Source organism: Choloepus didactylus, chromosome 6 (assembly GCF_015220235.1).
Source record: "Choloepus didactylus isolate mChoDid1 chromosome 6, mChoDid1.pri, whole genome shotgun sequence".
Taxonomy (NCBI): Eukaryota; Metazoa; Chordata; class Mammalia; order Pilosa; family Megalonychidae; genus Choloepus; species Choloepus didactylus.
The window spans coordinates 64895835-64920280 of record NC_051312.1 but is presented as its reverse complement, the minus strand read 5'-3'; the positions used below and the strand labels follow the sequence as shown (position 1 = coordinate 64920280).

Genomic DNA, 24446 nt, shown 5'->3' with positions numbered 1-24446 from the left:
ATCCAGGAAGGATTTGTGGAAAGTTCTTCTGTCTGGTGTTGTGGACCCCTGTGTACTATGCAAAACCAACAAGAGTTTTGCAAGATTTGTATGAACAGAATCACTGCCAAGCTGGAGTAAAAGGGACAGAAAAGGGACAGATTGAAGTTGAAATCACTTAAGATCAGAACTGCGGAAGCTGAGGTCTGAACTGAAGACATCTTCTGGGGCCAAGAGAGTGGGTCCACCCATGTGTGTGAAAAAGGTGAGTCACCCTGACACTTAGAGAGGGCAGGCCTTCCACACCATTGTTCAGAAAGGGTGCTCTTCTCAGAGGTTGTAGCCTGTGCCCTGGAGATTGCAGAGAGTCTGGATTGTGGAGAGTCTCGCTGTCACCCCAATGCTTGGAGAGGGTGGAGTCTTCACTCCAGTATTCGGGGAGAGCATAGCTACTGCCCAAGCACTTGGAAAGGGTGGAGTTGCCACACCATCAGATACGGAAGACAAAACATCATTCTGCAGATGACTCTCATACCTTGAAATATAATGGAGCATGCTCTGTGGGGTTTTGGAATTGTTTGGGAACTGTGACCCCTATTTTCTTTCCAATTTCTCCCTATGGAAATGGAAATGCTTATCCTATGCTACTCCCTCCTTTGTAGATTGTAAGCAGATAACCTGTTCTCTAGGTTTCAAAGGTCCACAGACAGAAGGGAATTGTGCCCAGGCCAGACCAATTTTGTTGAGACTTTTACTAAGCATTGTTTCTGAAATTACTTAAGATTTTCGGGATACTGTAATGGAATGAATGTTTTTGCATTTAGAAATAACATGTCTTTTGGAGGTCCACAACAATTTAAGGCATTGGGGAAGAAGAGAGTGATTAAGCAGTTGGGGAAGTATAATTGGACAAGTTCTCACAGAGCAGGTTTCTTGACGGATATTCACGGAGAATCTCAAATGACCACATGGAGCTTTTCTGAAGAGGTAACTATATATTTTATTGTCAAATCTAGGATCCTCATGCTCTCCTCCGTTGTAATTGTTTTCTTTCCTTCCCCATTTGATAGATACCAAACTTATAAAAATAACTGTGTACCTTTTCATATAATCAGAAGTTAGGATGCTTTGAGTGGACTGAAGGCCATGGTGAGAGCTTAAATTTTCATATCATGGAAATCCAAGATATCAGGACAGATCACCAGGAAACCATTTTGTTTAAGGATCATCAAAATGACGAATAATGAAGGGCACTTTGAGATAGTGGACACGCCTCATACATCAGAAAGAAGAATCTCAAGAAAAGGAGGTAAAGGATGAAACTTGACCCTATGCCCAGGACAGACAAATAGCCTTGAAAATAGGAGAGCCAATGTACTAGGACCTGGTTGAAAGACACTAGCTCAGAGTGTCTTCCCTTGTAAGGGAAGCGCAGTGCTTGTGGTATGACACAAAGTAATTTGTTGAAGAGTTCTTTAACCCAGCTTCTGGGAAACCAGTTCCTAGCTCCTCAAGACAGAAATATGGGGGTGGGGAGGAGAACAGCTATAATCATTCAAGGATATCAGAATAGCTTCAGTAAAAATAGAAAATAATACAAAAAAAAAAAAAAAACTTGTAAGAAAAAACTAAGATAGTTGGGATCGACTAGGAAAAAAGAAGTAATTAAGTCCCCAGGAAAAAAAAAAATTGAATCAATATGATAATTACTAAACTCTTGGTTGTCTGTAAAAGATTGATGAGCCTGGGGTCACATAAAAAGAAATAGCTCAGGCTATGCTCTTCAGTATCATAACTCAACTCACAAATTCTAAGATTAAAAACTACCAGAGCCCAATCAAGTTTTGTCAAATCCATTTGTTCCTATATTTGGCTGCTGCTCCATTAACAGTGAAGTTCTTCCACAGTCAAGTTTGCCTAGGGAAGAGAGACCAGAGAGCAGATTGCTCCATATGTCAAACACACTGAGTCCTCAAGGTCATTCTGTGAACTCAACAATCTCCTCTTTGCTGGGATCTTGCCCAGGATGGTTCCCAGTTTTGAGAATTTTACTGGGAGAGCCTTCAAATTTTCCTCTTATATACCAAGATGGGCTTAACAAGAAACTTTTTTTTTTACCAGAAAATTTGTAAATAGCATCTCTAGCTTTCTGATTTAATTTCCTACAGATAGAACAAATACAAAGAGACTGAAAAGGATACCTCAGAGACTACGTTGCTTATAAAATAATTTATCCATCTAACTGTGTTTGCATCTCCAGGAAAGTGGAAACCAGGCATAAAAAGTCACCAATTTAATAAAAAGAAGTAACTAACAAATCTAATTCTTCCATCAGGTGCCCCCAAGGTCTGGAAGTTGTACATTCCCCCACTTGAAGGCAACACACAGCCTTGAATTGATTGTTGGGTTACTCATAAAGCCCATGCTTTCTCTCTGGGGAAAAGCAAAAGGTGTGGATTTTAATTTTTCTCTCTTAACTTACAAATACCCTAAAACTCAAATTCATTCCTCTCTCTATATATATATGTTATTCCTGTTAAGTATAAGAGAACAGTAGGCAAAAGGAGAGCCAAACTCTAAACTTACTGTCAATTTCAGAAAGGAAAGTCAATAAACTACAAATTCACATACAAAATACTTCAGTGTAAGAACAAAAAAATGAGAGAGGCATCTTTAGTAGAAATTTACCAGGTGCAAAATAAATTAATCCTGAATTTAAAAAAAAATATTTTCTCAACCTGTTCATGATTTACAGTGCTAATGCACAAAACTACTAACTTACCATTGGAAATGACCAACAGGCTCCTGAATAAAAATAATGGCCACATAAATGTTCTAAGTATTCTTTCACTTTCTAGGTAAAGGATGCTTCTATTACACCACTGTAATCTGTCTGTTCTTGAATAGGGGGATATTTCCTCCCAGAAGTTTCACTATGTTGAGAATATTGTACTCAAGTTACTTCTATACACTGGCAGCAGAAATGAATTGCTGTTAAATTATAATGAAAGCAAAAGTTTACAAAATAATTTCCAATCATTTTATCAAATAAGGTTTCCCATTTTCTAGGGTGCTAATGAAATATAAAGATAGATGAAATGCATAAATATTCATTTCTATTTTCTACCTGATTGTAAAATTTTATTAGCAAAGGTTCGTAATTTTTACTTTGGATTTGAGAATGTGGTTTATGTAGAGATATATTATTGAACTCAATTTGCATATTCTAGAAAAATAATGTGTAGGGTCATAGGAATGTAGTAACATCAAAATAATACTTAAAAGGTTAATATTATAAAGAATAAATATGTCATCATATTGAAAGCTATATTAACAGAAGGAATAATAGCTTGAAGTTGTTCTTTAAAAAGGTTAGATTTCTCTTAGAAAGCAAGGAAACTTTTTATTGCTGAGGACAATCACACAGTGGAATAATTTGCATATCAAGGTAATTAAGGCACATTCATTAGAGGCGTTCAAGAAAGATTAGATATGTTATGGAAGGAACTGAGTAGGGGCTTTCCTGCTTGATGCAGGTGGTTTGACTCAATAATCAGAGAAGGCCCTTTCAATCTTATCTTCAAATGAATGGTGCAAACAGGATTCATTATGTTAAAGACCTCTTTGAGGAAAGCAATCCTCTCTAAATTAAAGAAAGAAGGTAGATCTCAAAAGATGCAAACACAATCCTGGCCTCCACCTCTGAAAGCAATATGCTGTCTATCACAGGCGTGACCTTCTTATACTGACCTAGAAGGACCTTAAGATTCATATCTCCTTCTAACCATGAAAAGTTCAAACTAGTCAAGTGAATGACTGTACTAGATATATAAATATAAAAATATTATTTTCTCCGTGTTGCTTAGAAGCATTATAAAAATGTACAAATTGCATTATTCCAGTTATCATATTTCATTATATTGATATATCCAGAAGCCATTCAAGAAGGAATTCTGTACAGAGAAAATGTGTAGTAAACAGAACCACCTATGAACTGAAACATACCTGTGGAATTCTACTTTAATCAGAAAATTAATGGTGTCCGAGATGAGTTTCAGTATTTTAACCAATTTTGACAAGAGGTCGACTTTAAAAAAAACAACAAAAACCAAAGCCTCTATATTCAAATGCCATTTGAATCCTTCAAGAAAAATAAAAGCTGAGTGGATTGGGCCTGCTCGATCAAACTGTTCATGCTAGATCAAATCATACTAGATTTTCTATTAGTAATCAAGTATTGTTTTACGTAAATAACAAAAAGCAACTTTTCCTAAGTGTCTGCATATGCAAGAGTCCAAGCTACACTTTGGGCATGTAGGAATGTTTGCATATGGATAGCAGCTTGGAAAAGTAAAAGCACAGGAACAGCCCAGGCATTACTATAAGGTGTACACTAGCAACATATGGGTGAGAGAAAAGAAAACAAAATATTTATGAGACCTAAAGGTATCACATAAAACTGAAACAAATTAGAGGAATATTGGCTGAATCCCAGAAAAGATAATCCTTATGAACATGAAGGAATGTTGCAAATTGTAAGTGAATGTCAGTGAGAGAGTTCATTAAGAGATTCATGTTACAGACAGCACTCTGCAAACCCAAGTCACTGGATCTCATGCAGCCTGAAATATTAAAATAAAAATAAACATGGCATATCCCATCTCCTTGAAGACATTCTATATACACCATTTTATTACACTGAAAAAAAGATACTAGGGTCTGATTTTCCTTCAACTTTCAAAATACAAAGAAATGCAAAAAGTCTTTGCACAGATGTAGCAAAGTGCTGGATTTTTATATTTTGGCAGGTGCTCAATATGCAGCCCACATAATCACATGTTAATGACTGGAGTGTGTTAATCAGCATGCATACCTGATTCCTTCTTGCCTATGGGGGAAAAAAGCCAACTATTCCACAGCATGTTAATGTTTCTACTTTTGATAAAGATTTTGATAATATGTTTGGTAAAAAAGAAAAACTTTCCAAAAAGTATCTTTAGAAGAATATATTATATATCATTAAAATAATGAAAAAATATTATATCCCCCCAACATCAAGATATTTCCAAGTAGCATGCCAATACTACTTTTGTTTAACTTAAACAACCCAGATTTGGGGATCATTGGTTTTTAAATACACATATTTATTTAGATAACAAGAATGAAACAGTGCATATAAGCAGGGTATACAAATATAAACGTGATCAATGTATTAACAACAGACAACATTAGTTGTCTATTTCACCCCCCATACCAAGTATTTTGCGAGATTCCATGCAATTAAATGTTTTTTGTTGTTTTTGTTGTTGCTGAAATTGTAAATAAATTCGTGCCACTGAATTTCTGAAAGAGGCTTAAAAAGAGACAATGCAAATCAATATCATTTTCAATTTATAGGAAATGGGCTTTCTGGAGAATTTGGTTGGATGACTCTGAGGCAAGGATGGACATTTTTATCCTAACTTGTTACCAGAAACCTAGGTTTGAACTTTATTCACATTGAATGAATATCCAAAATCATAAGATGAAAAAAGTAGGAACTAAATTTCTCCACAAGTCCAAAACGAGTCAGTTTGTGGATTTTTTCCAGTGTTTCATTGGCCATTGAGGAACCACAAAAGATGTGTATAATCTTGCCTTAGAAATAAGATTTTAAACTACTTTGGACAGGTGAACCACTGGGTTTCAGTGCACTTTCAAAAGTACAATTCCAATAAATGTGAGGAAATAAATTTCATTTGGGTGCTACCTACAATCTTAAATGACTAAATATAAAAACCTGGCAACGAGTCAAGTTTTTAAAATCTTTTAAAAGGTAACATAATTAGAAGTGTTCTAAGAGTCTGTCACAACAAAAAGCATGGCTGAAAAGGATTAAATCCTCGCTCAAAATTCCTGGACTATATTATCATATATTGACTACAGCTCCATTCCCAGAAATGTTACAAAGTCCACACCAGAATTTTTATGACTTCAAGTGACTAAATAAAACACTCCAGAGTTGAGATTAGCAACTTTATTGGATTGAAGGCAAGAGACAAATTGTTTACAAGCAAGAAACTATTGTTCAGGACAGTTATTAATTAAATTTTGCAACATATTTATTATTATTTTCTTTCAATCACATAGGACATTACTGGCATATTTTATTTGTAATGGAAAATCTATTTAAAAACATTTCTAGAAGCTAAAACTCACCCTGGGGAGTTCAAGTAGGTCTCTAAAATAAGAAATTCAGATATTCTGGGGCTGAATGTTCATTCAGTATGGTTATTTCTATCTACTTAATTAGACTAGTAGTTAAAAGCCAGATGCATCTAATTCTATTTCCCTCCCCCTCAAAAAATACATATTTAAAATAGCGTGCAAGTACTTATGTGCACACGTTTGTACAAGGTCCCACTTACAATCTTGATTCCATGTTTTGGACCTTGTAAGAGATGCTGTTGGAACCCTTGCTCATATCACCATGGCCTATCCCAGAAATCACCCACAGACAGTTCATTTTTAGGTAAAAAACCTCTGTCTCTCTGCTTGAGGCCATTCTCTGCCCTGCCCAGGAGCATGTCTCCACCCTACCCCACACTCTCACCCCACACCCCCACCTCACCCTGGTCTCTTGACAAATTCGTTTCTTATTAATTCATGACTAAGTTCCTGCCCACATGTACATCATTTAAAATATTCTCCCCACCCTCTGTGTGAATCTGGTCTTCTTCAGAATCTCTAGTAACTCCTCAATGAATAATCTCCACTAATAGCTCACGCTTCTACTTATCAAACTTTCACTTGCACTATTTCAGTGGTTTCCTAAGTGTCTCCCTTTTTCCAACCTTATTTCCCACAATACATTCTCCACACAGCGGCCAATGTGATCTTTTAAAAATATAAATAAAATCATGTTAATCAGTTGCTTAAAATCTTCCAATGGCTTCCTCTTGCACTTGAAATGAAGTCCGAATACTTCATACAGCCTACAAAACCCCATTGTATCTGCCATCTGCCGCCTTGACTTCACCTCATACCACTCTCTCACCCATTCCACTCCAGCCACCCTGGTTTGCTTTCTGTTCCTCAAAGACACCAACCAAAAGCTTTTTGTTCTTACTATGCAGTCTGGATTTGATACGTTCCTTAAATATTTATTAGTTGGTTCCTTCTCATCATTCAAAACTCAATCCAAATGTCACAGCTTCCTTGCTCTGTTTCAAGTAGCCTCCCAGTCATTCTCTATCATGTTTTCTTATTTAATATTCTTCATAGCATTTATCATTGTCTGAAATTTTCTCAGACTGCTTTATTGGATGTCACACTACTAGAATCTAAGTTCTAGGATAGCAAGGCTCTTGCCTGTGCCTGGAAAATAGTAACTGGTGATGGTCAAATTCCTAAACTTACTCTAAAACAAACAAAAAGGCTCAAAATAGCGTGCACATCTCAATTTATCCATTTGATGCAACAAGTTACTATATATAATTTGTAGCATAAAACTGTATACAATTTGCAGATAAGTTCACTAACAATATATAGGCAGGCTCACATGATCTTTCTACAGGTGCATTCTTTAGCACATAATCATGTAATCATTACACACAATAGCATTTGCAGGTCACTAAACATTGACACAAATAAATTTCTCCATGCATATTAATATTAAAAAGAATTATATAGCATACATTATTTCCATGAAAAAATTACATAAACTTATTCCTGCCTAACAAATCACTCCTGTTGGGAACAAAAACATATTTCAGTACACAGGGTCAATACTCCTCTGCAAAAAAGGTGCTGGTGCACTGGTGCCATGACAAAAATAGTAGTGGTGTACCTAGAGAACAAGGACAGGGAATTCTTATTTATACTAACTTTTCAAACTTCAATCATATTTCACCAATTAACACAACACACTAATTTAAAAATGAACAATTTGGGGTCCCTAATACAAGCAATTGTAATAAAAATCAGAGTTTAAATTTCTATCTCAAATTGGTCCTTGAATTCTTATATCTAAAATTTCCATTCTCCTTTGCCTATGCCATAATGAATTATTTTCCTTATTTGAAACTGTAGTCTCATCTTTAGTTGGAGTGCCACTTCAAAATAATTAATCAGAATTTTAACATTCATAGTTTTGTTTTTTTTTTTCCTAATCAGGAAGTAGGGATTAGAAGGACTTCTTTGCTTTGTCTTTACCCTCTCTTTTACAAAACCTCCTCTGATGTCTTGATATTTAAAAAAAAAAAAAAACCCTTCCTGAACCTAGGAGATAAGAAACTTTTAACTGTCTATGAATGAGAGCCATCACAGAGAGAAAATAACAATGGAAATTGAATAGGTTGTTGACAAAATTTTGTTTTTTGATTCTTACATTTTCTTTAAAATTTTATTTCTCCATAACTATTTTATGGGTTCAATTACAGTGAGTACGTAATATGATCCATTGAAGAGAACTACAAGTTTTGCTTCACTTCATAACAATACTTTTGGACTTCATATTTATTTTAAAGAAGAATGAGGTAGATGTTTATTTTAAATTTTACTTTAGTCGCAGTCCTCATGCCAACACATACACAAACACATACACAAATACTATATGTTGGCTTACAGTACTCCCTGGAAACCTAAAATCCTTCTATTGTTTTTTTTTTTTTCCCCCTATAGAGAAAAATTGGTTGGTGATATGATACTTGCAGTATAAGTCATTACAGGTTTAATGTTACAGTTGTTACACATTATTGAATCTATCAAATGAAAAGGGAACACAAAGGGAATTTCCAAATGCAGCTGCTATTTCCCATTTGTTAAATCCTTTTATTACACCATATAAGTACACAGCTGGGAAATACTATAGAGTGGGAGTTAAAACAAAATATTTTGGCTTCGAGACATTCAGAATACACAAAGACTACAGTGGAAAGCAATGCTTGATATAAAAAGGGAGTGAAAGTTTGAAAACATTTCTAGTCAGTATGATTTCCTTTACAGTAATAAAAAACATACTTTAAACTATTTTATACTACCATAACTCCCACTTAATAAAAATTTGGTAAGCATATTAATAAATATCTATTTATCTAACAAAATTTTAGATCAAATAACTTTGAGAATAAATCACCAAAGCAATTTGGCACTTGCCAAGATAAAAACAAAATTTTACTAAGAAAAGTGTTCTTTAAAAAAGTAAAAAATATATATATATATTTTTAAGAAGTAAAATTTTAATTGTATTATTTTTGTCTCTACCCATATTATCCAGACAGGTTATTTTTATTTTATATGATTATATTTGACATCAAAGTCAAACTATATCTTGAATCTATACCTTTCCTCTACCCTCTGCCTCCACATTTGTCCAAGCAACTATCAATCTCCCACCTGAACTTCTGAAATAGCCTCCCATTAGGTCTTCCTGCTTTTTCCCACCCATCCATACAGTACACCACAGCCAGAATTATTTGTTTGAAATGTTCTTAAACCTTCAATGGCTTTCCATTGCACTTTGAATAAAATAAAAACTCCATAATGTCATCCACAAGGTCCTCTTTGATCTGGCTCCTACCAATCTCTCTAGCCACATCTGATGCTACATTCCGTCTTCATTCATTACACTCCAGCTACAAAGACTATCTTTCATTTCCTTAAACTCAGTTAGAATTCTCTTACCTCAAGGACATGCTGTTTCCTCTTGCTGTTTTACTCTTCCTCCCATTCCTTGCCTGGCTAGCTCCTATCATTCTTAACTCAGAGAGGACATTCCCTTAATCATCCATTCTAAATTAGTTTTGCACCATTATGTTCTCTCACATAGCATTCTGTTCTTTTTCTTTATAGCACTTATCATAATTTTAATTCTATATTTATCTGTGAATATATTTATTTATGTTCCCTGTCCTAGACTGCAAGCTTCATGAAGGCATGAATCATGTCTGTTTTCTTTACCGTTATACAGCCAGAACCTAGCAGAATGGTTGGCACATAGAAGGTGCTCAATAAATATTTGTTGACATGAAAATGTAACATAGACCCATTATCTTATCAACAAGTAAGTGGCAATGACTGTATATCGATTTCACCCATGCTACCTTGGAGGTATAAAATGAACAACTTAATTTCAGTGAGAAAAACAGAAGATTTTTCATCTGTTATTATACCTTCTTCCTACACAAGGAAAGTAAATCTTCAGGGGATCTATCTACTTGTACAATGTTGACCCCTTTAAAAACCTAAAATTCATTCTAGAAAAGTCTTATTTATCTTCTAATTCTCTATTTTTCACCTACTGCTCCAGGGCACCAACTGTGTCTGCAAAAACATCTGAAAAAGAAAAACATCTGCCTTGATAAATTACTGAAACAAGTCTTTGAATTGACTCTGAGATATTAAGTATATGGCAAGAATTTAAATATATGCTATTAGTAGGAAAGAAAATTTTAAATATCACCTTATTTTTTATTAAGGAATAAAGATTTTCCTTATTGCCCATTTAAAATATTTTTCATTAACTTAACAGAAAGTTAAGATGCAAAGCCAGGTTTAAAATTTCCAATCCAATAAAATATATTAAGGTTTCAGTCAGTTCTAGATCCTTAATATTTTTTGCTTTAAACTCTCTAACTAATGTCAGTCTGCTTTCTTTTTTAATGGTTAGAGGTGGAATTTAACATGGGAAAGCTGGGTAATATGCTGCATGTATTTGACATTGTTTCTACCTTTAGGGCAACCTCCTTCAGCCTGATTGAATAACACTCAGAAGCTTTGCATATCTTTTTGAAATTGATAAATAGGCACAGAAGTAAGAAAAGCTTTATTATAAATCAAGCAAGACCATTCAGAATTATAAATATCTTAATTTTATCACTGAAGATGAATTTACCACATGACATCATTCACATAGATATATTTGCTTAATAGTATTTTTCTATTTTAATACACAGCCATGTGTATTATGATTATATTTATTTTGTGATACTACCAAATTCACTGCCTTAAGTTGAGAGATTTTGGCAAGTTGACCTAATAATGGACACATACTAAATCACAAACCATTCTAAAATTTTTCACAGGTACCAGCATATTAATGATATGTGGATGGTGGTTGTTTCATGACCTGAATAGAAACAACCCTAATGCTCTGTATTTTGAGCTTTCTCTAAAACATCTGTTTGCCATGAGGTCATGCTCATTACATAAAATGTGACCAGATTTTAAAAGCTCACCATTCTTTGCTGAGACGACAGAACGCTGTCCCAGTCGGCATCTTGTTGAATGGTAGTAACAAGTGTTGGTAGCTCCTCAGAATGAGGTTTGTTGTGCATTATGGGCTGCAGAGGCAGATGGGAGGCCACATGTTGATCACTGCCCTCTTCCTTTTCCCTGGAGGTCAAATCCTGGGTCATCGCTTCCTCTCCATCAGCTGCACAGGCAAATGGAGAGGTGGCTTGCTTAGAAGACATTCTTCTGCAGAAGAAGGAAAATAGCATGGGTTAACATTGGCTGTCAATGACAAACTAATAAACCATCTCTTGCATCTGACTAATCCAGGAATTAAGGAAAGTTCTCTAACTTTAGAGACGTTTATGTTCCTGTCTAAACCGCTGAAAAATAACTGCCCTGCCTTTCAATCTTTGCTCTTTACTCAGCAAACCTCTTCCCAGTAATTACTGCATATTTCCTTTTATCAATCTACAAATGAAATTTGTATGGAATAAGTTTTCATAATGCATATTGTGTGTGCATGTGTGTGTGCTTCCTTCCAGTTCTCACAACTAAATTCTAAGATTCCAAGGTTCTTGAGAGTAATTAGTAAGACAGGTGGCAATGAAAAAAAGTGAAGGAATGAACTGGCAAATGAGTTCACTGCTTATTGAAGGAACTCTATATAGGAAAATATAATCAGGAGAGTGAATGATCTCTAATGGAATTCCAAAGCAAATCTGGTCCTGACTTCTTGGCTTACATCTTGTATTATGAGTGCTAGGCCTAACACCGTTTAGAGTCGAGCTGATCCTTTTCTAACGACTTTAAAAATATGTCAACTGCTCTAAAAGTTTAAGTGACATATTGATTGAGTGGCTGATAATGTGAGATTAATCTTAAGGCAATTTGTACCATTTGCTTGAGTAGTTTAAATATCTATACTTCTATTTTATATGAGAAAGTACATACAAGGTTCAAAGCATCTACAATGAAAATTGCAAAATACCTACTATGCACAATATTTAAAAACATTCAAAAACAATTACTGAATATTCACTTATATATCCAAAAATAAAAACAACTACATTCAGCACAACAAGCTCTCCTTTCTGGACTTTCATATATCATCATAAAATCATAACTTCTAAACAGATTTTCAAAAATTTTAGACTATCACTTTATCAAGATGATTTTCTTAGTAAAATGGTTAGAAATAAAACTACTAAAAGAAATTCATAACTTAAAAGAAGTGGCAATTGAATATTTCCTAAAACTTTTTACAGCTATAAAACTGCTGTGTAATGAAAGGAATAAAATCTCCACCTTAATTGCTTTTTAACATTAATTGATTTCATACCATTTTTTTAAAATGCACAAATCAGTTAACATAGGAAACCACATGAGCATTTTTCAAATTAGCAAATCATTAACTTGCTAGTACTGTTTCTACAGACAAATAAATACTGATTAAAGGGTCTAGAAATCTGAGATTAACAGTTAAATTTACAAATCTGTCACATGCTTTCATGAATATTGCAGTGAAGGAAATATCAAGTGCAAAGAAAAATAATTAAGTTAATTCCAATTTAAACAGTAGTTTTTATGTAGCAGCCCATGTTTCACATAGGATTTAACAGCTAATGCTAAATTTCTCACAATTAATGAGGGGGCTCAGATTTTGTATCCTACAGTGAAAAAAAATTAATATAAGAACAGCTAATCTAATTATGCACAGTTCTAAATAAAAGTATTACAAGCTTTTGAAGTGCTTTGAAACATATTAAAATGCTGATACCTATTTATAATAATCACTGTACAAATAAGAAAGTTTCATCTATTAGCTTCATACTAGAAAATAAAACGGGGGAACGGAAGTGAAAAAAAATGCCTATATTTTCTTTGAGGAGAAAGAAATTAAATGTTCAAAAGAGTACTGTATCAAAGAATCAGATAAATTTATTCATGACCAATTTCCATCAATACTAATAAATGGATAAATGTATATGGCCTTGTGGAAAACGATACCAAAGAATATCTCTTAGTAGAGAAAAATAACTCAAGAGCTTACTTCCTTGGCCCCATAAATTCTCTACTAAGACCAGACAAATTATAACTGCAAAATAACTGTTCTGTAAGTTTATCAAGAGCTTGCCATAAACAACAAGAATGTTTTCATAATTCAGATGACAGTTCCAATAACGTAATCATTCACATTAAAAACAAGAGAATAAGTTTGCTGCTTTTTAAAACAGTTAAACCCAACTCAATGTCACAATCCAAAAACTCACAGTGACTTCAGCTCCCCAACAGACATCCTCTTATTAAAAAGTGAATTGGTTCCTTCCAATGGCAATACCTGTGATTGTTTCTTTGGTATAAATTCATCATGACACTAAACCCAAAATGAAAACAGTCTCTTAAGAATAATTTCAACTATAAACTGTACCAATGAACAACAGCATACAATTCTAATTAAACATAACTGTGCAGCTGTAAAAATAGACTAAGTCCGTCCAGAGCTATGAGTTTAGATTAAAAGCTGGTTTGTTAGAGTGTTTTCTTAAGGAAGGCTGGGCCCACAGTCTTAATCAGCCAATAAATTATTTCCTGCAATTACATTAAATAGAAAATTATCTTCAAATGGGGAGTGTTAATTGAAAATCAAAATTCAGAGGGAAGTTTAGAAATTACACGCTGAATACAATTAGTGAGGAAAGGCTTCACCTCTACTTCATCAACAGTCTTCTGGTGATCCCTCCAGTGACCATTCAGGAAAACTACTTATTTATAACATCACACAATTTGTCTTTTGTTTTGCACCAACAAATACAAATGTATGTCGAGGGTGCAAATAAAAGATAGGCTGTCAAAAAATATCAATATTAAATCTGACTGTTCATCATCAGCTCACACCATTATCAGGGGACATGGAAACAGCGAAGGTAGGACAATGCTAGTTAACCAAAGAAGGCATACTCAGCTTTAAAATTTCCCCCTTTTTGTTCCAAGATGTTTTTTTTCCATATATTTTAAGTTCTTGCGTTTACTTTAATATAGTGCTCAAATATGCTGTTAGCAGAGAAAAAAAGGTTATTTTTGATTTTTTAAGCAAGGTATTGCTCCACTGAGGGCATTTCTTTTAATAAAATTGTTGGGCCTAAGATTTTTTTGTTGTTGTTGATTTGGTTGTTGATTGTGGTAGTGGTTTTGTGTTTTTTTTTTCCAAACGAAAGTAGGCACAAACTAATTTTAATGCATACTTTATTAATTAAGTCTTAGATTTACTGGTTATTGGATTAGATTTGCTCATTATTTTTACATACTTTAATAAAAATCCTTAGATTGATTACATCTGTATTCATTTTGTTTATTTTAGCTTTCCCTTTTAGAACACTTTACTAGACCAACTAAACTGTATTCTAGAAGCTGCCGACATGTGACTTTTGGGAATGCCTATGCTATAACCACTACACCATAGCTACTCTCCTTTCCAAACTCATAAATCAAATATAGGCTTATTTTTAATGTTTTAAATGTCTCATGGAAAGCTTAGGCTTATTTTTTATGCCATTTCAGTAATTTTCCATTACAAGAATTTTCACCCCCAGTGTATCAGAATAGTACCTTACTTTAGCTATTGCCATATACAACAAATAAGCAAAGGAAAGAATCAAAATCCATGTGAAAATGGTCAATTTCAATGTGACTTCACTTTGTTTTATTTTTGTACTATTATAACTTAAAAATCATTCAAATGAATTGTTTTTTTAATTTGTATTAAAAAAAAATCTCCCTAGTTATACCCCCTGAAAACAGGGGTTTATAATGGAAGTGCTGACACAACCCTAACTAAAGCAGCGCAAATGTTGCCGCTATAATACACAAAATCAAGTTCTATTATTCTAAACTATCCTCGCTCATGGGATTTTTCTTTACTGTGCTCCCAGCCAAACTGCTGAAGCATGAAAAATTTAAATGCAATCAAATGCGCCCAATTCTACTTTACTAGAACAAGTGTCTACAGTGGTACAATCTTAAAAGGAGATGCAACAGATTTGTTTGGTGTTTTTTTTTTTAACTGTTTATTTATAATACAGTGCATTGGAGATAAAATAAAAGAGGAAATTACACTCACATGGTACCAGTGTATTGACTACACAGAGTACATTATAATCAGAGAGAAAAACTACATTGTCAACTTATCACATTGGTTAAACAAGATGGTTTTCTGGGGCATAGCTATTATCAAGTAAAACCTCCAAAGAGAAATAGTTATCTTTGGGACACATAAAACTAAATTTACATCATGCATTCCCTGAGTTTGAAATGTCTCTGCCCAACAGATCAAGCAAATTCCCAGGATGCCAAACCACTGGGAAGAACTTCAGAGCTTAAGACTTCTGAGAATGAGATTGCTGAAGATAAAGCCTCTAGTAATTGATGATGTTCTCTAGAAAGTCAGTAGGAGTGCCTCTAGAAAGATGATAATTATATTACTCCAAAACTCCAGTATAAAATCTGACTACTCAGACAGAAAATTTACTTTCTGCCTTTAACAAGAAATCAAAATTATCTGGTCAAAAACTTTATAAAATGATGACAAGTCTGGATATCTATATGTTAAGTCCTCTATCTCAGAATATTGTATTTTCTAGAACTTTAAACTTTTCTGATTTATGTTGTTATTTTTAAAAAAGTTATTTGTATATTTTTTAAAGTTAAGATTATTTTTAAACAGCTTTCTCGTAAGGCAAAAAAAAAATTTTTTTTTAACTATTGCTTGGAAAGAATCCATCTCTCAAAACTATGATTTGGGAATTTCATAACTATCTAAACGAGCCACTGAACTTACTGGAACAATATTTTTAATCTGATCTTTAAAAATATTATCATTACATTTAAGATTATTATCAAATGGTATTCACATTTTAGATATGTTACATTTATTCAAAAGAAGCCCTGTTTTTAACATAAAGCAAAATTTAAATGGCTGTTTTCCTTAAAAAAAAAAAAAAAAAATTAAAATCCCAGGCCAACATTCACATTTATTTTTGCTGCTCAGCCCCAGGCTACTAAGGTTGAATTATTTTAGTCAGATAATTCACTGTTAATTTAATGCTGCAATTGATCTGATACTGAGAAATAAACAACTAATTTTCCAAAAATATAACACAGTGCTTCTCATTTTAAGGAGCATGAGTAAGAGATATGTTCAGCTGCCAAAATGCACAATACCCAGGAACCCCTACAAAGGATGCCAATCCCAGCCTAGGGCAAAGAATGATTTAAAAACCTTCTTCCTGTACCTCTAATTCCCACGTTTAAGGATCCTGGAGTGGGGGTTGGGGGCGACACTGATTTAAGACATTAAAATAAATCTATTCCTTTTAAAACTTTCCCAGTTCCACTCAGGTAAAGGCTGGGGTTGTTATTGATTCCTTATATTGTTTTATCCAGCTCTCCCATCTCCTCTCCCCCACTCCACTCCCAAACTTCCCCAGGCTTTTGCCAGGCTTCTCTGTACCTCACATCTGTTTGATAGGCAACTGAGAAAATTCAGTAAAAAAGAAGGTAACTGCTTTCGAAGCTAACTTGGAAAGTTAAAAACCTATCTTCTAGAGTTTGTAATGGTTCTTTTAGAACACATATGATGACACAAACAGTAGCTGCTACAAGAAAACTCGCTTATAATGAGTTAGCTATCAGAATCAACAGAGATGAGCCTAATGAAATACATTTGAGGCCCTTGAGTTATATTTAAAAAGGGTCTCAAATTAATGGATCTTGATCTGTTGAAAGTTTCCAATTTTTCACACCAAGATTTTCCCAAAGTACCAAAATTGCTTCCAAAGGTTGATGTTCTTATAAAACAGGGACTACGGGGAACAGATTCTTCTTAAATCATCATTTTGTTTCTGGAGATTATATTTAGCTAACAATATTGCTGTCATATTATATAGCTTAAGACTGTTCTTTGGACTAGAGCTCATATGTCTTGGAATGCTTTGACTTGTGAATTATTTCTCCTGATAATGTTACATCATGTAACCACTTCTGTCTAATTGGTTAGTATCTATTGGAAGGCGCAGGCAACCAGACTAAAGACTGGCCTGCCTGCCTGCCTGCCTGCCTATGGAAAACCTACAATAATCACATGTGTCCCTGTATATCCAGTTTCTTCTTGGGATCAAAACAAATTGACTTCATGTAGCTTCTCTCTACACTTTTCGCTTGCTAGAAATAATATTAAGTTTCCTCACAGTGTATCTACCAGTAATTTGTTGGGATTTTTGCTTTGGAAAGCCGGGCCCAAAGTATATAAATAAAACCAGTCACTTAACAATAAGAGCAAAACCAAACACTGCCTGCTATAAATATACACTAACTTAGAGTATTTTAATCAAGCACAATGACTTTATAGCTCAACTGAAAGCCTTCTATGTGGCTTGAGTGAAAGAAAGCTGTCTAAAAAATAGTAAAATGAATTTATTTATATATGTTTACTTTGAATCTCCTCTCCACATTAAATGAGAACCATAATTTTTAAAGTGAATAAAAGACATGTTTCTGTCAGCTTGAAACCAATTCATTAACAGATAAGCCCAATTACAGGATATCTTATCCTATTATTAATAAAATACTATAAACCAAAACAATGACTTCTCAGAGAAAGAGGGAAGGAAGCTGTAAGCGTGTGCTTTTCAATTCTTATCTCTACTTTCATTCTTTATTTAACATTGCCAGAAAAAAAGAGAAAAATGAAAATTCATAGTAGTAGAGTATTTCAAAATATGAAAGCTCACACATGTGATACTGAACAAAATTATGTAAATAAATTAATCTCTGAGGTTTTCCTATAGCTAAATAGAGTGATCCAGCAAGTCTTTTCTTTTATATAATGAAATAAGGTATAAATGTCAGGTAACTATCCAAGAAGAGGAGAAAGAGGAAGAGAAGGAAGAGGAGGAAAAAAGGAAGGAGGAGGAGAAGGGGGGAGGGGGAAGAAGGGGGAGGAGTGGGGAGGGGAGAAACAACCATGGCTTCGCAGTTCATTTTTAGTTTGTCTACTTAATGAAAACCTCATTGTACAATTCTGAAAATCATTTCCAGGAGGCAAAGTATTTCTGATTCAGCAGAGGTTACACAAGCATCAAAGCAGTTAAATATAGGTGCCAAGCCACATTGCCAGGAGCTCTTAGTACTGTGAGTTAGTGTTACCTGACAGCTTAGTGAATATAAAATTACTTGTTTCTCCAATTGAAGACAATCAAATTGTCACCTTCCATTGTAATAATGCACAACTAGTGATCAGCAAAGTGCAAACATAATTACCATGAAGAAAACAAAAAATCAAATCTAAATCTCTCTACAGAGTAAAAGGAGTGCATTTTAATACTAAATGCTATGATGCAATCTTTATGTTATTTAACAATAAGATTTATTAGTCTTACATTAAATAAAAATGAAAAACAACAAGAAAGACCAATACATAAAAGTGAATACAAATACCAGTAAGGGCACTACCATTTTCCAGTTATAGTACAAGACCTACAAATTATATCAGTGCTATTTGGGCTGTTAACATTAAGTGCATGCCAATAGCATGTCCACTTATAAAAACCATACTTTCAGAGATTTCTTTCTAGGCTAGAAACCTTTCCAAAATTGGAAAAGGACTCACAGGATCCAACCTCAAAGGCTTTTGTCTTAATTTCTCCTTAATAGAAAAACGGCATGCTTTATTTTTGTCTTCTAAAGTAGCCTGGTATTTTTGGGATTGAAAATTCACCTCACAAAATTGATTTTGTATTTCTCTCCAAGTTTAGAAAAGTAACCAAGGATAGGGTAAATGTCCACAACTATTACTGAAACACTCAGCATCTGGAATTCTTTTCCAAATTTGGTGGCCAGATTGGCCCACTATCAAAGTGATCTCAGGAACCCAAAGCTGGGTTAATACTAAAGCGCTGAAAATTGGCATGTTTCTCCCATACTCTGAATATTCCCAAGACACAAATTATATAAATGCCATTAATATATTTGCTGCTCCAAACAGACTGTTTTTAAAAGTTCTCTTAGAACAGTGATCTTGTATCTATCTAACATATAATTTAAAGCATTCAGATTTGCATCATTCTTTCCAATATGGCAAAAACTAACTTTCCCATTCTCAAATACCACCAGCATAGGAGTTTTCTTCTTTAATCAATAGTATCTCTCTTGCTATCAGAAAAGTGTGTCATACTTACAGCTAATGCCTGGTATTCCATTTTTACCTGATAACTCTGTTCTAAATTCTATCTTTTAAAATCTTCTAACACAAAAGTGGACCCGTTGGGTAATTGAGGTAAGGGGGAGGGGTGCACTGCACAAACGTAAAGTGGAATGAATTAAGGACCATAAACAGCACAGAATTCCCTGAGCTTGAATCTCAGCATACAAATTCATACATTTGCAATCTGATATATCATCCCTCAGAATGATGCTTTAATCCTTTATAAATCTGAGTCAGTCAGTCCTGCATGCCATTCCTATTTGTTTCTCCATTTTATTATGGAAGGGTAGAGGAAATGGTAAAGACATAGGGTGGACTTTGTGACTAGAAGTAGAATAAGGTTGGGATAAACAGGAGAAAGAGGAAGTCCAATCAGTTAGCTGCAAATTTTATTGTGATTTTTAGATCAATTTCACATCATTAAGATATAAAGTGTAATATCCAAGTGTTAGAATGTGAGAAATAAAACTTTTCTAGAAAAGCATGTTTTTCCTTGACCTTGCCAACTTTCAAGTAATAAATTTTCTTTCCAGGAGACCTTGCTTATAAACATTACACAACAGAAACCTCCAGAAAAGGGGATGCAATCAGTATTTTTTTGAACTTCAGTGATGGGCAATTTAATCCACTCCTAAAATTATACTCCTCCAGAATATTCTTTATAATATAGCAATAATAAAAATTATCAACAAGAGGAAGAAAAGGAAACCTGCTGTCAGAGAATGTCTTCCAGACCCTGGGAGATAAATGCTTGCATAGATATTATCATAAACTTATAGTAAATGGAAGAAAAATAGAAAACATTAAAAGATTTGGTTTGATGAAAAAGAAGCTCATCCTGTATGTTCCTTGAAGGATCCCCAGTGCCCAGCACAGTCCACAACACATTAGGAACAATAAATAATATTGGAAAGAAAGAGGGAGGGAAAAGCAGAGAAAGAGAGAGGGATGAGCAAACAGCTTATTTCTTTTTAAATTAGGTGAACAGATAATCACATGAAACACTCACGTATTAATGCTGCCACCCTCAACCTTATTCTTCCCCTATTCTTTTTATCAATTATCTTACTACTTAACACCCAAACCATATGATTATTACTATTTATCCCCCAACCCTGAATTCTCTCTCATCTCTGAGATTCAACAGTCCTCAAAGGACCAGATGTTTACACCAAGATGTACTCTGCTATGTCATACTCAACAAACACAAAATTAGATTCATCATTATTTTCCTCAACACCCTCCCTCATTCATCCACACCCAGAAGAACATCATTTTCCCAATCATATAAGCTCAAAACGTGAACAACATATCCATCTCCTGTTTTTTTTATCCTTGTTCCTCATTGCCAGCCTGTCATTAAGCCGTATCAACCTTTCTCTCATAATGTTTCTCATTTCCTCCTCAACATACTCATAATAACCTTAGTACCATGCCTTATTACACCTCATACCTAGAACTCTTGCAACAGACTCTGAACTTGTTTCTATAGTTTCAGTATCTCCCCCTCTGAATTAATCTTACCACAACTCCCCGCATCAGGCCACTCTCCTAATAAAGAAACATGTTCTCCCCCGACGGCCGAATAAAATCCAAACTCCCGACTCTGGCATTAAGGCCTTCTTGATCCAGATCCAACTAATCTTTCTAAATGTATCTTCTAGTAGTCATTACTTCAACCTTCTGCTCCAGTTTAATGATACACTCAGCCTTCATTTATTTCTGTCTCCCAGCATTTGCTCTGCCTGTCTTCCCCTACTGCCCTTACCTTCCTTTCTTATCACAAGGAAACCAAATGAGTCTATTCCAGATTACTGTAATCTACACCTGTCTCAACACTTCTAGTAAGTGTTCTGAAAACTTATGTTTTCTATCACTCTTTGACACTTACTGGATACTGCCTTATATAATCTTTCTTAATATTTTCTATTATTATCTTTTTATACATAATCCAAACCAAATTACAAACTTCTCAAGGGCAAGAACAAAAATCCTAAACTTCTCTGTATTCACCACAGTATCTAGCACAATATTTTGAACAAAGAAAACACTCAATAAATATTTTCCCAGTTATTTAAACATTAGTAAATAAATGGGTAGAAAGAAATTTAGGGTATCATATTTACCCAGAAAAAAGTAACCATGAAAGAGGATTTAAAATAAAATTTCTAGATATCTGTACATAACTTGATTTTCAGGGGGCACCTCCCTTCCCACACATGGGCCACTTAAATTCATTTCATATTTTTTAAAAGTTCTGCATATTCTATGGCAAAGAAAGCCATCAGTCCACATTGTCAGAAACACTAAAATAATGGATGGATGGATGGATGGATGGATGGATGTTGGAGAGATGATTGGAGAAATGGCTGAAAGGATACATAAACAGTATTTTACTAAATGCTCTTATGAAGTACCAGTCACTGTGCTAAGAACTACTACATGTATTATCTCATTTAGTTCTCAAAACAACTCTAGGAGTTTTGGAAATGTCATTATCCCTGTTTTACAAATAAGGAAATCAAGGCACAAAAATATTTATTTAAAAAAAAACATGCCTCAAGTCATAACTAGTAAATACAGAAGGCAGATATGTCTAGCTCCAGGGAAGATTCTATTAGAGTTAAAGTTTCCTGACAGTAAATCTAAATTAAATTATTAACTCTCTTCAATTACCATCTAAATTATCCCTTCTTAATTTAAACTTTTCCTATAGAACTGTATTTTGAATAATCCAGTTAGATATTCAAGATACTCATTTAATAAGAATCTAATCAAATGATTTTCTATCATTACTTTTTCCTTCCTTTCCATTTCCAAAGTTTATCTACTGGTTAATAGAGAAAAAAGGAGAGCAAGTAAATCTCTAATCAATCCATTTGGCTCTCGTTCTAGGCATTTTGACAGCAAAATTGGTTGAGGAAGTAGGATGTTCATTGTGTTCTGTTGTTTTTTTTTTTACAATAAATTTTCTAACAAATGCATGTTAGTTTTTAAGCATACATGCTTTCCCTGGTTAGCCTAGATGATCAACATTTAACTGTATTCTTATATAGACAATTGTGAAATAAAATAAGCATGTCACCGCCCATTCACTTCCCGGCCCAATGAAATAAGAGGTGCAATTTCTACTTTCCAGCATTGAATGGCATTAGGCACAACCCCTACAAAAGTAGGGGTTGAGTTCTAATTTATCCTTGAAGGAAAATAAGGTGAAGAGCTTCATCAGTAGGTATTTAACATATCACCTGTCTAGAGTTCATTTCAGGGAATGCAGAGTAATTTAGATATCCTCTTAAAATCTGACTACCATATATTACATATACCATAACTTCTGGGGGAAAGAAATAGAAAAGTCTCATAAACAAGGACATGCATTTTTAAAAATTATAATTGTCTGTGAAAACTGAAGAGAGGTTTTTACCACCAAACCAAATTTCCACATTTTTTATATGCACCAAACAGTCTGGTTTTGAGAATAACTAAAATGCTGCTATCTTATATTTCTCCCTCCCTACCTCTACCATCTCCTCCCTTTTTTATAGCTATTTGCTTGAAATGTCTCCCTTGCATTAGCTGATAACGTGTCATAAACAGCTCCAGGAGAACATGAGAATCCAATTGTTTCCATGAATCATTGCACAGAATTGTTTGAGTTATCATTATAAAATTCAAGTATGACTATCCACTGCCTTGCATATTAAAAGATTCTTTACCAAGCACCGTTTTGTACACCTATCAAGCCACAGAACTAGTTTTCCCAAGTAATTGTGTTTGTTATAGAAAAAAACCCTGCACTATTTATCCTGTCTTGTTCTTTCTTCTGCGATAAGTACTATCTCACAATTTCCCAAAACTGAGTGAGTCTCCTCAGAAACATTTACAATCATTACGCCTAATCTATTAGCTTTTGAGATTTCTTCTAAAGCAAATCTTTTACTTGCATCCATGGTGCCTAGAACTAGAAAACTGCTACTATTGTTAATAGAAACTACAGCCAAAAGGAAAAAGTATGGGATAGTGGAAAGTCTAGGGTAGGGATTTAACTTTCAGACCTGTGAGTTTAAGAAGTTACTTAACCTTTCTGAACCTCCATGCCCCCATCTGTAAGATTAGGGACAACATATTTTCCTTGAAGAGTTGTTGTAAAGAGTAAATTAATATATGTACCTATATTGGTAGATGTTAAATGAATATTAATGTCCTTTAAAGAAAACTTCACAGAAAAATAGTCTGACCCAACCAAAACCCAAACATCTTTGAAGAAAGAGATTCTAAATTTTTAAAAATCACAATAAATAAAAGTTCCATGGAACGGAAATTTTCCAATGGCAATATAGCATGACCGAATGCTAAGTGGACCAGTGACTAGAACCACATCAAGAGAACAAAGCCACGAGGTGAAAATATATGTGCTACCATTTCCCAAAAGGGGTAGAGATGAGAGGGAACCACTCTTTATACAGGAGAGACTAAAGCATACAGTGTTTGACGCTGAGAACTACATTTCTAAGGATAGCAGAGTACCCATTCAGTACTCATTCAGACTTCCTATTATTAACCTCTTTACTTCATTTTCAATAAAACAATCCAAGAACTTGGAGGCTAAGATCCATTTCCTCAGAATTAATGTTTTAAACTGAAGCAATATTTCAGTATAATAGAATAGCTATAGGTGCTTAAGGTGATTTGACTATAAAGAAAAAGTTGAAGCTATCATATCCTGTAAAATGCATCAATACCTTTCAAAGCTTTCTTATTTGCTTTTCTATTTGAGAAACTATTGTCCTATCAGTGATCCCTAGCTCCAAACTTTAAATGTTCTAAAATGTTACTTATTTCACAACCATTTTTCATTTCTAAATCAAGTCTAAAATCAAGATCTTACTAATGTGCTAAAGAACCCCAGCACATGCTCATGGGCTGATTGAAAACAGCTTACCTTAAAGTTCTCCTCTCACCACAATTTACTTTAGAAAATCAACTTGAGGAGTCA

At 34.1% G+C, this 24446-nt stretch overlaps 1 protein-coding gene across 16 annotated transcripts in view; it reads right to left on the bottom strand.

Moving 5' to 3' along the window:
• The window catches only part of SOX6 (SRY-box transcription factor 6), a 652380-nt gene that overhangs the window by 369936 nt on the left and 257998 nt on the right, over window positions 1–24446 (bottom strand). For all 16 annotated transcript variants that reach the window (XM_037839347.1, XM_037839348.1, XM_037839337.1 and 13 more), the window contains one exon: window positions 11196–11436. In XM_037839347.1, the coding sequence (XP_037695275.1) occupies window positions 11196–11432 (237 nt within the window). In that variant the 5' untranslated portion in view covers window positions 11433–11436. The remainder of the gene's footprint in view (window positions 1–11195; window positions 11437–24446) is intronic.